Source organism: Nylanderia fulva, unplaced genomic scaffold, assembly GCF_048542155.1.
Source record: "Nylanderia fulva isolate GAGA-0341 unplaced genomic scaffold, ASM4854215v1 Scaffold7, whole genome shotgun sequence".
In the NCBI taxonomy this organism is placed as follows: domain Eukaryota; kingdom Metazoa; phylum Arthropoda; class Insecta; order Hymenoptera; family Formicidae; genus Nylanderia; species Nylanderia fulva.
Window position 1 is genome coordinate 5,258,309 of NW_028190807.1, and position 14,782 is coordinate 5,273,090.

The 14,782-nt window shown below is 37.2% G+C and overlaps 1 protein-coding gene across 3 annotated transcripts in view; it reads right to left on the reverse strand.

The window, feature by feature from the left end:
* The window catches only part of Sema5c (Semaphorin 5c), a 102,621-nt gene that overhangs the window by 14,396 nt on the left and 73,443 nt on the right, over positions 1-14,782 (reverse strand). For all 3 annotated transcript variants that reach the window (XM_029315572.2, XM_085488438.1, XM_085488439.1), the window contains exon 3: positions 11,699-11,795. In XM_029315572.2, coding sequence (XP_029171405.2) covers positions 11,699-11,795 — 97 coding nt within the window. The remainder of the gene's footprint in view (positions 1-11,698; positions 11,796-14,782) is intronic.

Consider the following 14,782-nt stretch of genomic DNA (forward strand, 5'->3'; position numbering starts at 1 on the left):
CCCTTCCTCTTCTCGTGACGTGTAGACGAGCGCGATGATGGTCGTCGTACCATTGTGCCGGCTGTGCAATGCGCGGCCGTAATTCGCGCCTTGAGAAAATTATGAGACTAAGAGAGAGAAAAAGAGAGAAAGAAAGGGGACAGGTTGTCCAGTGCTTTCATAATAATCGACTTATTATGCGACGTGACAACCGCGAGGATGGACATGCGCGATGGCTCCTGCGACGATTAACTTCGGACGCGGTTACCCGATCGATTTTCCACGTGCCCTCGTTTCTCGTTTCCCGTCAATCCTGCGTTCTCCCGTTTGAAGCCCCTGTCGCGAGATATTGAAAGAATCTCATTCTGTCGCAAAATATTTAAATTTATTCGCCGTCAAGCGATTTAAATTAAGTAATAAATGCAACATACATACAACTTTTTATACATCACTTTGAGAGGCTTTCACATCAACTTCATAACTCGGTAAAAGTGCATTGTGATGCAAGCCATAAAATTTAAGTATGATATGTGAAATATATAAGTATCTTTTATAAGCATTTTACGCGCAGCAATATTTTATATTATTATTATTTTATATATTACACGTACATATTTATAAATTAATACACTTATATATTAATTGGCGCAGTATTTGAGGTAGATTAAAGAGCTACTTAATCAGCGTGTACATGGCGAATCGAAATCGACTTAATGTAATTTGTGTACTTTCCGACATGTGTACGTGTACACAAGTTAAGGATGCTGTCTGTCGATAAATCGCAACTCGATTCGAGGAAATGCTAATTGCCGCGTATACACCATTGCGATAAAATCGTCCGTGAAACCCGCAAGTGCGAGAAAATATTGCGCGATAAGTAACTGGATAATAAAGCGTGTTCAACTTTTAGCTCGCTCAGAAAATATCGAAGCAACCCGAGTAACTGCTTATAGTGTAATGTCAACCATCTTCGATAGAATAATTTCGACTGCGTGACACTTAATTTAATTTACATTATGATTAACATGATATATTTTCATTTATTTCATTGTTTAAAAAAATGCAATGTCAGATATTTGAAATAATTGCTCATATATGAAAATTAAAAACTATGATCAGCGTGTAAAAATATAATAAAGGCAATATCTTAATTATGAGACGTAGAAAAAATTAATTATATAATATGGGAGAAGATAAATCACACATGTAAAATTCGTTTTGATAAGTATATAAAAGTTTGAGCTGTACTATATATTGTGAAATATTAAAATCTCGATTAGGATAGAAGAGCATATTATCGGAAATGGATAAGATTACTTCAGATTCTGATTAAATTCCAATATTATCTGATCTAACATACTAAAGTTTTCGAGAAACCCTTGTATCTAAGGTTTCCGAAGTTACGAAGTTAGACATGAGTTTAGGTATCGCTCGAGATACGTCAGAAGGAACGCCGCCAGGTCGGCCAGCATTCTACAAGAATTCCTGCAGGTTTTTCGCAAAGAATGAGAAGTCGCGATCGCGACGCGAAGCTAACTAATGTCCGGCGAAAAAGATTACGCACGAACGATACATCACCGTGGAAATATCGTCCGAGGGAACATAGCAGAGAGATAAACATAATTATTTACGACGGACCAGATGCCGGTGCGTCTTGCGTCCTCGCATATATAAACCTCTTTTTATCGTGCGATATATGGAAAAGGTTGCCCTCGAGACGACCACCAACCCGGTCGCCAATCCATCGATACGCCTCTCTATTACCTGTCAGCACCCGAGAGAGACCCGCTCGATAAGCTTCAGGACGCAAGTTGACATCACGATTGGCGCATACGGGAATTAAGTAGGAATGCAAATCGTGGCGCCGCGCGAGCGAGCGAGTGCACGCGTGCACCGACTCTGTATGCATTTATAGAAAGAGCAAGATTGAGGGGTGCCAGAGAACGATCTGGATACACGTGGACAGCTGGCAAGTGAATGTGATTGAAAAGGGAATCGAATTTTAAATTTGAGCCACGCGCTAAATAACTTTTGCGTTCGTTGCAATTCCTTTTCAAGAAATACGAAACAATCTCTTGTACGAAATAAATTAATTTTGATGTTTAATATAATTACTCGATCTTTTTTTATTTTTATTTTTTCAGTGCATACACAGAGAGAATTTTCTCTTAATCGTGGCAATATGGTATTGGTAGAATTTTATAAAAGTTTCTTTCTCTCTGATTAATATTTTTACATCACAATAAAAAATATATAATATCTATACCACAATAAGATACACATCGATTAATTTTATTATGTATGCATATTAATATCAATTACCATGATTTTCACGGTAAATTCAAAGAGAAAATTTTCCTGTAGAAACCGATAAAGAAACCTTGTCGTGCTTTTCAATTTTCCGACGTTAATCTGTCGATTGAACGCGTTTTTCTCGATTGTGGCATGTAAATCCTTGAAGGACTCGAATGCACTTCAATGCAATATCTCGATGGATCGCGAAAATCCGTGGGCTGCGTTGCAGCCCACAATCACACGTGCCACCAGGCCCCGTTCATAAGATAAGAACACGATATTTTCATTGATCGCATCGAGCGAACGCGAATTTCAACCGTGAAACCGGGCTGACGTTATCAGCTGATACCCATGAATGGTTCACCGCGCTCTTGGCATCCTCGTCCTGCGCAATCGTACATGCATAAAATCCCATGAAATATTCGGCGCAATATATTATACCACTAAAACCTGAAAATATATCTTGTACAAGTATATAAGGACATTTAATCATATATATATATATATATATATATACACACATACACGCGAGACTCAAGATTATATCTATGCCGAGAGAATAATTTTAGAGTGACTCCAGAATATATATAGTAGTATAATATTATGGACGAGAATTTACAGCAAAAATCATAGAATATACGAGAGAAGTTTCGTGACATTAATCCGCTTATTAAGGATTTCGTTATTTTGTTCCCGATGAAAAGAGGGTTTATAGCCCTTTTCCATTATCCTTGATCTTATGAAAGTTTTGGAGAGAGCAAAATGGTAGGTATAATATTAACCTGCCCTCGTTCTCTTACGCACAAATCCATTCTCTTCGACTCGAAGGACAAGTACAAAATTGGATGCTTAACTCGGCGAGAGAGAACTCGCTCTCTCTCTAGTCTCTCGGTATATACCTGTAATCCTGCCGATATCTCAGACGTTCAATATTTGCTGAAAGATCCACGGACAGGACAGGACGTGCCTTTTCCTCTTCTTCTCTCCCTTTCCTCTCTTTTCTTCTCTCTCTCTCTCTCTCTCTGTCACGGAGGAGTTAACAGCAGCATCTGAGAGACGAGATCTCTCTCGCGATGCGAGACACGTCGAAAGTGCAACGAGTTCTCTTCTTCGGCGGATCGTGACGAGTCGCGCGGCAACTGTGCAACACTTCCAGCGCCGTGTGGAATAATAAATTCTATCGCCGTTTAGAGAGACGCGAAGATCTCATCGTTCGTGATCCCGAATCGAAATCTGTGATTTCGCCACGCCGGCTATCGCGTAAACGTGAACGGCGTCGCAACAAGACTCCGTCTTTACCCCCATTACCGGTTCATTCAGCGCAGCAGATCTATACGAGCGTTGCACGGCCGTTTTTGCACGGGAAGAAAAAGCTTTATCTCTTTCTCTTTCTCTTGGAGATAAAGAGCGGAACGACATCTTCTATGTGTTCGTAAATTGCTCCCGGGATCCTCTCTATTCCGAAAACATAGAGGAAGAAGTCTGAGTAAAACACTTCCCGCATACCGCTTTAACGAGTGGAATAATTTTCAAACGCTGAAGTAGCTGTTTTTATTGAAGATCGAACTTTTCAATAATGAGGTTCTTTCCGACGCGTAGTATTTTTTTCTAATTAACGTGAAGATAATTAAACTTGGTATGCCGGTATTTCACGAGTTAATTTTAAGCGAAAGAGTTGTAAAATTTTCTTTGTAATTATAAAGTAAAAAAAAAAAATTATTATCTTATATAAAAAATACGTTAATTCTATTACAATAAAAAAGATACTTTATTTAAAAAAAAAAAGCATTATAATGTAGTATTTTATAAGTTTATGAATAGTTTTCAGAATGCTCTTTTATTTAAAGAATGAGATTTATATAGCCGCTTCTTATATTTAAAATATATTATTCCTTTTGTAGTCTAGTGCAGACACCCTTACATTATAAAGTTATAAGCATCGACAACACGAGAATATCGCAAATGCGACGGAAAAAAGTTTCTGTTTAGAAACTTCGCTCTGTGTTTTTCTCGCTTTTCCAGAATTGACTCGCGCGGAAGCTAGGGGCTCATCCATGATGCATCAAAGGTTTAAGCGAATGCTTTTACTTTTACTTTACGGGTGAATAGCCTCTAACCTACGGAGGAAACTACACTATATTTCGCTATGACTACACGTATATACACCCGCGCGGTTAATTCTATACGAGTAATCACAATTGATCGATGTAATCGAGCTGAATCGTAATGTGTATTTCACGCCCATTTTCCATCGCCGACCGGCCGTTACAAGCATTACATAAACTACGAGCATTCTATATATGTAAACGTTCAAATGTATATATATATATATATATATATATATATACAGGGTATCTAAATAAGTATCTAAATCTAAATGCAAAAAAATTTAAGACATTCTTTGTCGAAAATTAGGAGGAGTTTCTTGTATAAACATTTACTCTTATATCCCTCCTTGAGGAGTTACACTTTTCTCAAGAGGGAGGTAGGTTTTTTCTTTTTTTTCTCAAATTTCAGACCAAAAAATGAAACTTGGTGGATATTTTCCACTAATATTCATTAATATTTTTTTTATCTTCCTGTATCCGCTATAAGAGGATGAAACTAACAACCCCTGTATATTTAATTTCTTATCAGAGCTTAACTTTTATATAAGAAACCTCCCTTAATTTTCGACAAAGAATCATCTCCTAAATTTTTTCGCTTATTTAAATACACCCTGTATATGATCGCTGACGGATATAGCGAGAGAGCTATTGCGTATACGAACAGGACAGGCTGGCGCCGCCTGTGACATTCTCTCGACTTTTCACCAGCTTCTTGGACCCCTTCGCACAGGTACCCTTTTCTTCCACTCGACCTTCCGAAACGGTGGAGGAGCAATATCGTCTCGAAAACTCGGCATGCTCGAAAAAAATGGCAACCCGTAATTATTATACGATCGTGATGAAGTGAACGTCTCTGTTATTCCTTCGCGCTTGCATTTTTTCCTCTCTTTTAGCAATTGGCGCTGCGACTTTTACTTCGCTCTAAATTTGGCAACTTGCTTTAAAGAACATGAATTTAGAACGAGATATTATAAACGAGATAAGCGTAAAGCAAAAAAAACACATAAATATGACAAGAAATTCGAGGATATGATCTTTCGCTAATGCATAATTCTCCCGTTACACATCGTATGCATTTTACGTAATTCCCGCGAGATAGCGTATGATTTTATCGAGATACATCGTACCCAATCTCCATGGTAAATATATACCATGACATATATATGGCAGCAGATTTCATCGTAAGTTGTGCCAAAAAAAAAAAAAGAAAAAAATCGTCATATTCACTCGCGGTCAGTCATTTGACAACCTTGTGCAGGCCGTTATCGGAGGCTGTCCCGGGATGTAGCAGCGATTCCTCGAGTTGAATAATAAAAGGAGGAGACTTCAGAAAGTGCAAAAACGCGAGGCTGCCGACGCCAAAATCAGGTTTCGTAGGCGTATAACGACCGGCGAGATCTCACGCGACAACCTGTAACGGCGGACACGTCGATCGACATCGTCCTATAAATAAGACCGCTCTTATTTGCTACGAGATAAATCTCCCGGTAACGATTTGTCACGGCGAGCGAGCGCGCGAAAATCTCCCGTACAACTTTCCGAACCGACGTGCACACATATACATATGTATATGTATATAGGGTGTCCCAGACCTACCGTATCACACGTTAATGGGAAGATTTCTGAGGCGATTTGAAGACGATTTTTCCTCAGCGAAAATGTCCAGGCACCAGTAATTTTCCAGTTATAAACGATTGAAAATAAAAGTTTTTGTAAACTAAGCCTCGTCAAAATAAATTATTAACAAAACTACATTTTTTAGTTAATTTCAGGTAAAATTTATTTGAATAGAATTTTAATTTAAGGCTTAGTTACAAAGATACATAATTTCAAAAATTGGACACATTAGACGAATGATGACCTTTCTCGACGTTTTCGCTCAGGAAAAATCGTCTGCAAATCGCCTCAGGAATCTCCCATTATCGTGTGATACGGTCTGGGACACATACAGAGTGTCTGTATATGTATGTATACCGATGCGAGATATCGGTCGCGGTGAAATCGTTTCGTCACACGTGCTGAAAGAAATCTAGACGGAAATAAATGAGTCGTGTCGCAAAGATAAATGTTTCATTAAAATAATCATAATTTTCACTCGCGAAAATGTTATATTCCTTTCCTCCGAAATATAAAAAGAATTTTAAAAGAAGTCTGTGTAAAAATTATATTAATTCGCATGTATGAGATAATCAGTTCAAAGATTTTTATATCACGCAGTCTATTTTAAATTTATATAAAACTATAGATAGAAGAGCGTATATTTAGAAGCTGAAAGAGAGATCCTATATAAAAATGCGCGTTTGAAAATTAAATTAAACACATAACGGTAAAGACACGATCGCGAGATGATAAGAGTATCTCCGAAGATTATAATAAAACGAGGAAAAATTCGTTAAATCGTGAAGGAAAAATGCTCGAGAAAACGTTTCCTCTTCTCCGTCAAACATCGATATGAAAACGACGACGAGATAAAACTGGCAATACGGGAAAACGAGAAAGGTCTCATACACCTCGTACTTCGAGCAACATCATAAATACGATACGACCACGTTAGCGACCGTCTATGAAATTCCCAACACCTGCGACCGGCTGTCACAAGTAATCTCGCGTGCATAAACCCGAAAACTTTTATCCCGAGTATATCCCATTGCCGTTGTTTCCTATTCGCAAATAAAACGAGAAGCTCAACGCGGCAGAAATAATCTCGTTGCGAGAAATTTCCTGGCGAAATACTTCCTGGCTATAAGACACGAGATGATATCCATGCGAGACCATCATGTACATCACTTCGCCTTCAAAACATCTGTATATAAATTTAAGTCAAATAAAAGAGACAAATTAAATGTATCTCGAAACAGTTATTTCGAAAGTTTGATTGAAATATTATACAAACAAGTTATAATGTAATGTCATTACTTATTAACTTATTTGCTACTACTCCAAATATAAAGTGTATTAGCCAAGTTTCTTTCATATTTCTTGTAAAGTAAGTTATACAGAGAGTATAAAAAAATTAGACCGACAAACTTTGAAAACACTTTTTGTTAATACTAATTTTCTCTTTCAATGTTTAATTTTAATACTATACGATATGAAATATGAGTTTGTGACTTTTCAATTTGTCACCTTTGTATTAAAGTTAATAAAAAATGGTTGAGTATTTACTGCAAAAAGAGTGAATTACTTTTATGTACTTGTTCCGTGTTTTATTCAATATTAAAATACAATTTAATTTGCCCACTTATATATTTGTTTATTATTTAAGTCAAACTCCTATTTCATACCATTTTAAAGTTTTCTATTTCCTTTCACTTATCGGCCTAATTTTTTAACATTTCTGTACATAATTTCATTAAAATATATATTAAAAAAAATTCTAAGAAAAAATTATTAATATTTAAACCTTTCATTTGTACTCGTCTGTTGAAAAGAAAAAATTCCAAATAAAAAATTAAAAAATCCAATCTGCCAAAATTAGAAATACCAGAAGACTTGTGAGTTTGCAGGCGCCTTTCGCACATTTTTCCGTAATCGATATTTTTCTAGAAATCGCACGGACGTGGCTACGCGTGGGCATCGGCTAATAACTGACTATTCTATTAATAGAAAGTACACGAGGGCGTACTCCCTTTTCCAACGATCGATCGATCGATCGATCGATCGACCGACTCCGATCTCGCGACACTCGTATCGCGCGTGTATATATATGCACAATCGCGTTTACTTCGCGTGGGTAGACTGCATTTTTTTTCGATAGCAGAGCACTGACTGCTCGTCGCGCATATGCGCGCACAACTACATTAGCAGCGCTAATTTTAAATCCATTAATCAGCTCAGCTCGAATGTCATCCTGCAATCTGATAACGGAAGATTGCCAGTCATATTTACTGCCATTAAATTTATATGTTATAGTTATATATAGTTACCCTTCTGCGACGAGAATTAGAAATTCGATATTAAGTGTTTCGATATTTTTTAAATCTCAAATCAAAATTCAGTCAATAAAACATAATAATGTCATTTCTCTTAAATTCGATTTTTATTACAACAAATTGCATGTTATCGGTTTAAAAAGATCAAGCTTGGATAATAATTTTCTATTCGTTTACATAATTATATTAAATCGCTACGCATCTATGCTTGAGAATAAATATAAAAGAAAAATGAAGAAAAGAAAATCAGCCTGCTATTAAGAATAATTTCGAAGAATGCTTTGAGATTCGCGCTCCTCTGTTTCTTGTTCGCAAAGACTACTTATACATATATTAAGCTACTTAAGTTAAATTAATCATTTAACTTGCTGTCAGTTGCCAGATATAGATAAGACCGACCAGTCTTGTAAAACTAGTTTAATGTAATCCAAGTATCTTCTCAATATACTCGCGAGCGTGCTGCGAACAAAGTACGAGAGCAGCCTCGAAGAAAACGTCTTTGCATTCGCGCATCTCTCCTAGTTCAAGATACGTCGATCGAGATAACCGGTAGTAGACTCGATCTTTGCCTGCTGCTCAGTCTCCTACGTGAAATGGTTCTCGATCGAGAACGTTTCCCGATTCCGCTCTCGAGTCATTCGAGACGCGATAAAACGCCATATGTATGTACGAATATTATTAATGACAGACGCTATTAAGATACGATTTCGTGGGGACAGGTATATTCGCCCACTTGATACGCAGGTCACCTCAAACACGCTCGTTTCCTTTTGATCTCTTTTCCTACATTTTTCTTCTCTTTTTTCCTCGACAAATATAAACTTTGGGATAAGTATATTTATATCGAGCGTCGTTTCCTGCTTATAATGAAGCGGTGTTTATCGGTTAGAGAAAGTCTCGCAAAAAAGATTCCGCCAGCCGTGGAAGCCTTAGTTAGTTTCGCCTCTGTGTATAGAAAAGAGGCCGTATAATTTGTACATCACATACATGTACAAAGTGTATCTAAATAAGTGCGAAAAATTTTAGGAAATAATTCTTTGTCGAAAATAATAAAGAGTGTTTCTTATACACAGAGAGAATTTTCTCTTAAAATTTACCCTGAAAATCATGGTAATCGTGGGACAATATGGTATTGGAAGAATTTTACGAGTTTTTCTAATTAATATTTACCACAATAAAAATATTAATATCAATAAGATATAAAATATACTCGATTAATTTTACTATGTACATACATATATTAAACTGTACATACATAGTAAAATTTATTGTGTACATATTAATATTTTTTATTGTGGTAAATATTAATCAGAGAAACTCTTATAAAATTCTTCCCACACCATATTATCTCACGATTACCATAATTTTTATGATAAATTCTAAGAGAAAATTATCTCCGTGTATAAACATATATTCTTATATCCCTACCTAAGGAGTTACACTTTTCTAAAGAGGGAGATAAAAATTTTTATTTTTTTTTTTCAGATAAATTAACAAAATAAATTTGATGGATATTTTCCACCAATAAAAAGAATATTTATTAATATTAAAAAAAAAAATAAAACTCAACTCTTTTACCTTCCTCTTAATTTAATAAGAAACCTCCTTAATTTTCGACAAAGAATCATCTCCTAAAATTTCTCACACTTTTTAGATATACCCTGCACATAGAGGGTTCCCAAACATAGTTTCGCGATCCGTAGTAACGCGATGTTACAAGCACGTTTCGCGCCATTTGAACCCGGCCGCGAGTAAATGAATCGCGCGAGAAACGCGTTTACTTAGGCGCGAGCACGTACTGCGCCGGCGATGACTTCCAAAAGTAATTTCGTCCTCGTGATTCCCGCGCCACGTCGCCTGTAAGCCGCGCGATCCCTAAATATTTCATCGATTAAGATTTTAAAGCGCGATAGAAAGAGAGGATGAGATGGCGCAGTAAAAAAATCGTGAAATTTGTCCCTTGCGATTAGTCTCGGCAATTTAGACACGCCACGGGCTCAATTACGATCGTCATGTCGTGAATTGGCGATTCGACTTTTTCGATCCGGCCTCAATTAATGAGCGAGTCGATTTAAAGAGCATCAACGAGAGAACGTTTCTCTTTCATCGCGAGTCATGTGTCGTGAAATGACGAGGGGGATAAAACCGACCAGACGCGAGTCGAGTCTCGTCTGGCGCGAAAATGGATCGGCGCCTTCACGGAGGACGGCGTATCGTATGTTAGCCAATTTGGCGAACCGCCAGGACATCTCGCTGAAAATCGCCGGACGAAGAAGTCAGCAGCGCGTTTCTCTGCCTTCAATGGGTCGTGTTGCGTCTGTGGCGTCGACGCGCGTCAAAGAGCGCGTCCTATAACAGGACGGTCCTAAGCCAACGCGCGAAATGGTTCGCCTTTTCTTTCTCTCTTTTCTTTTCTATTTATTTCCGTTCGCCACACGTTCTCCGACAATTTGCTCGCCCAGTTCGCGGGTGAAGAACAGTTCGAATAGAAGCTTTCGCATCGATTCGAGCAAAACACTCTCTAAAGAGGAATCTAAATAAAGATGTATCCTATTTATACATCTTAAACTTTATAATTTCGACTCTCTTCATATCGCAAGACAATTAAATTTTCGTTAAAACTGATCGACGTTTATGAAACTAATATATTAAGTGTAAATGAAACAGCACCTCGTAGGATTATAATTATTGTACAACGTTCTAGTAGTTAAGACATAGATGATTATAAGGTAAATATTTAAAATTCCTATAAGAGTTTCAAACACGTTTAAAATAACTCGTGTAAAAATCAGGCTTATATAGTTTGTGATGTGTCAGTCTGAAGCATAAAATCATGATTATCGTGTCAAAATGTGACAATCAAACGATCGAATTTTTTTTTCTCAAGGCGATCGAGAGAAGATGATATTTATCGAAGGCAGTAGGTCGTCCGAGAATATCTTCTCATTAAATTCTGATCTCTGCAAAACACTTTCTAAAACTCGTTATTATCGAGAAGAACCACTGACAGGCTGAAATCCGCTATCGAATCCGCGAATTTCAACGTTTTTTCTACTATCCATAACATGTTCGTAACTGTTTCGATTTTATTGTAAAAGGCTCACTTTTCGAGGAATTCGTTAGTTAGTTAATTTGTTTTTATGTCGAAATTGGAATTTTTTGAAATGGAATTTTTCGACTTTATCTAAATTCTCGCTGTTATCGCGCTGTACTAGGAATTCATGTCGTGCCACATACGTTTATGTTCAGGATATCGAAAAATAACATTGTAAAGATTTTCAAATTAAACGCTGTTAACACACACTCTGTTAGTTACGACTATCCTGAGGCTGGCAAGATTAACTCAGTAATTGAAGAAAAGCATGCGACGTGGAAAGTACATACCTTGCGCCAACAACGACCTGCTGCCGCGCGACGTCAAAAAGCAGCTGAGAGTAAGTCGTGACTCCCTCCTGTCGAAACATATTGATGTCCGCTAAATCTGCAACATATAATAAGACATGGGTTAATTAAGTGAACTCGAAGACATTATATTTGCTAAAAACTTCCAAAGTCGATGAATATTTTTTATCTCCTATTTAAGTTATTATCCAAGTTTCAATGTCAAAATTATAAATATTCTATTTTTCCTTGTTTTAAGTAAAATAAAACGCATAAAAATAACGAGTTTGAAAAAAAAAAATGTGAAGGGATAAAAATTAAAAAGTACTATAGTAGGTACAGTTACGTACGGATTTTCCATCCTCAACTTGGGATGCGAAAACCGGTACACGCGAACAGGTGCGAAAAGTTGATGCGAGGTGTCATAATTACTGAATCGAGCGTGTCGAAAGCGGCTTTCTTTTTCATGTGTTTATATCAGTAGCAGCACGTAAATTCAGCTTAGGCCAACATGACCTAAAGATGGGCGCCAGAATTTTTGAAACATTCTCTATATATTATAATTAAACTCGAACTTATTAAGCTTACGATATACCAAGTCGGTCATAAAAATGTTTACTAAAAATATAATTTCAGTTTATTATGTCTTTTGTAAACTTCTGAATCACTTGAGCATTATTTATATAGATACACGCATTGATAAAAAAATATTATTTAATATCTTTTAATAAAATATTAAAATATGTCCTGCAGCGACTGAAATTTTGCGTGTGTAATAAAAATATAAAATTTAATAATTGTTAGAAGATAAATGCCGATAAAATGCATTATTCTTCTTTAGGCGATTATTCTCGGTTGCAATAAGATCGCATACGTTCTTCAAAAAATCCTGTCAAATACGAAAGAATTCTCAAAACGTGGACCACCCTGCACGATGACGACTGGCGGCTCGTGGCGGCACGATTTACTTCGATTCTTCTTTGAATATTTTTTGTCTTTTTCGCTGGGCACGAGTCGGATATAAGGAAGAGACAACTTTATGTCCCGCGATGTCACGCCATAATATTCCATACGCGCCTCACACATGCATTCGACTACGAGGCACTATCGAGGCGTAACGATCGACTTACAAGACTGCCTCGTAAAGCAGCCTTCGATCTTCATGCCGAGAAAGAGAGAGAGAGAGAGAAGAGGCAAAGGGCAAAGCGAAAATACGAAGGATGCTGAGAGAAGGAAAGGCCAGCCGCGAAGAACATGCCGTACGTTCCTCCTTTGGTTAACGATCCCGATAGATTCTTCCTCTCTTTCCTCTATAACTCTCCCCCTTGTTTTCTCGGCGCATCCATCTCTTTCCCGCCATTTCTCGCCTTTACGTTTCGATATACTCACGCTATTTTCACTAGCCACGCCCTGCACATCTATCTTGGCGAAAGCGCGATTTTACGGCGCATTCTTCAAGATAAATGAGTAATATGGAATGTAATGGATCTCATAACAACATCCCTATAGCTCCCCTGATAGTCTCGTAGAACGAATTAAATAGACAGCATCAGCCTTTAATAGTTATTACCAATGTGGAAAATTGTTAGAGCAACCTTTAAAAAATGTCGGGGCCTTTAAGGGCTTAAACGTGGAGTTCTTATTAGGGATTTCCACATTACTGCCAAATTAGGTGATATCAGTTTTGAGTAGCTAATTTAATGTATGTTCTGCATAAGGAAACCAATAAGGGTCTTGATAGAGCTTGATTGATGAAGGTAGCAGTTATTAAAATAAATTATGATATTGTTAACTTATTATTTATCAAAACTCGACTAAGTTTTAAAATAAATATCATTATAATATATCTTGGGGTAATATAAAGGATTTCACAAGGCAATTATCAAGGTCCTGATTACTTAACCATTTAAGTTTACTTAACCCTCGATGGAAAAGCTTGACCGACTTTAAAGGGTTCTTATTGGGTTTCTACATTAGGACCCTAACAAAGTTAGGAAAAATTAACAGGGATTTCATGAAAGCCTTAACACAATTTCCACATGGGTAATTACTGAAAAAAATTGACACTTTCTCTCTCTTGATCTTGTAACACAGTGTTTTGAAATATGTTTTACGAAATCTTTCCTTTCAATGTTAAAAACAATCAATCCTCGAATTGGACCGGTGAGAGAAATGCGACCGGCATCCGGTTACTCGAAACGTTACAATTTTGCGCCATTATTCATCCGACATTAAGTAAAGCAACACTCCCGCCCGATCGAATATCACTTGGAACGTTACGGGACGATGAACGATGAGAAATATCAATTACTCGATATACCCATCATTTATCGCGAACACATCGTGCTCGCTCTCTCGAGGAGAGACTCGTACGATCCTTCAGCAGGTAGCGTTCTCCCGCTTCGCTTTATCAATTTTCCGTCTCTTCCACGCGCTGACGGGAGGGATAATACCGCTCCGGGACGAAATTGCATCCGTTGTGAAGAGGAGGCGAGAAGGAGAGAGAGAGAGAGAGAGGGAGTCGTTACCGTGCTTACCTTGTACTACCTTGAGTATTACTACTACCAACTTAAAGGTGATCCCCAACGTTCCGCCACGCTACCGCAGATGTGGACCACCGGGCTCGCTATGTTAATACGGATAATTGCGTTATGCGAACTGGACCCTCCTTCTCTCTTTCTCTCTTTCGTCACCGCAATATCGCGCACTACGTGTGCGGGCAATTCTTTATTAAATTACCGCGATACAAGGTTTCGCGACAACGTATGATCAAAATAAAATTGCTATTTTTTTTTCAGTATCTTATATACATGAAAAGTAGTGCGAAAGGAATTTCTCCAAAGTGTGATAATGAATGTAAAATTATACTACTGTATGATATAAATGCTTTTTCCAGAAAGGTATTAAAATAATGTATAATGCATTAATAAAACGAGAAACATTTTTCGGATACATATTTCTTAAATATGTATAAGCATGAAAATGATATAAAAGTAAGTAGAGTGAGAAAGAACACGGTTTTATTAATTATAATAATGTTAAGATAAGAAACGTGGGATGGAGTCAAAGAGAATGCGCAATTATCGC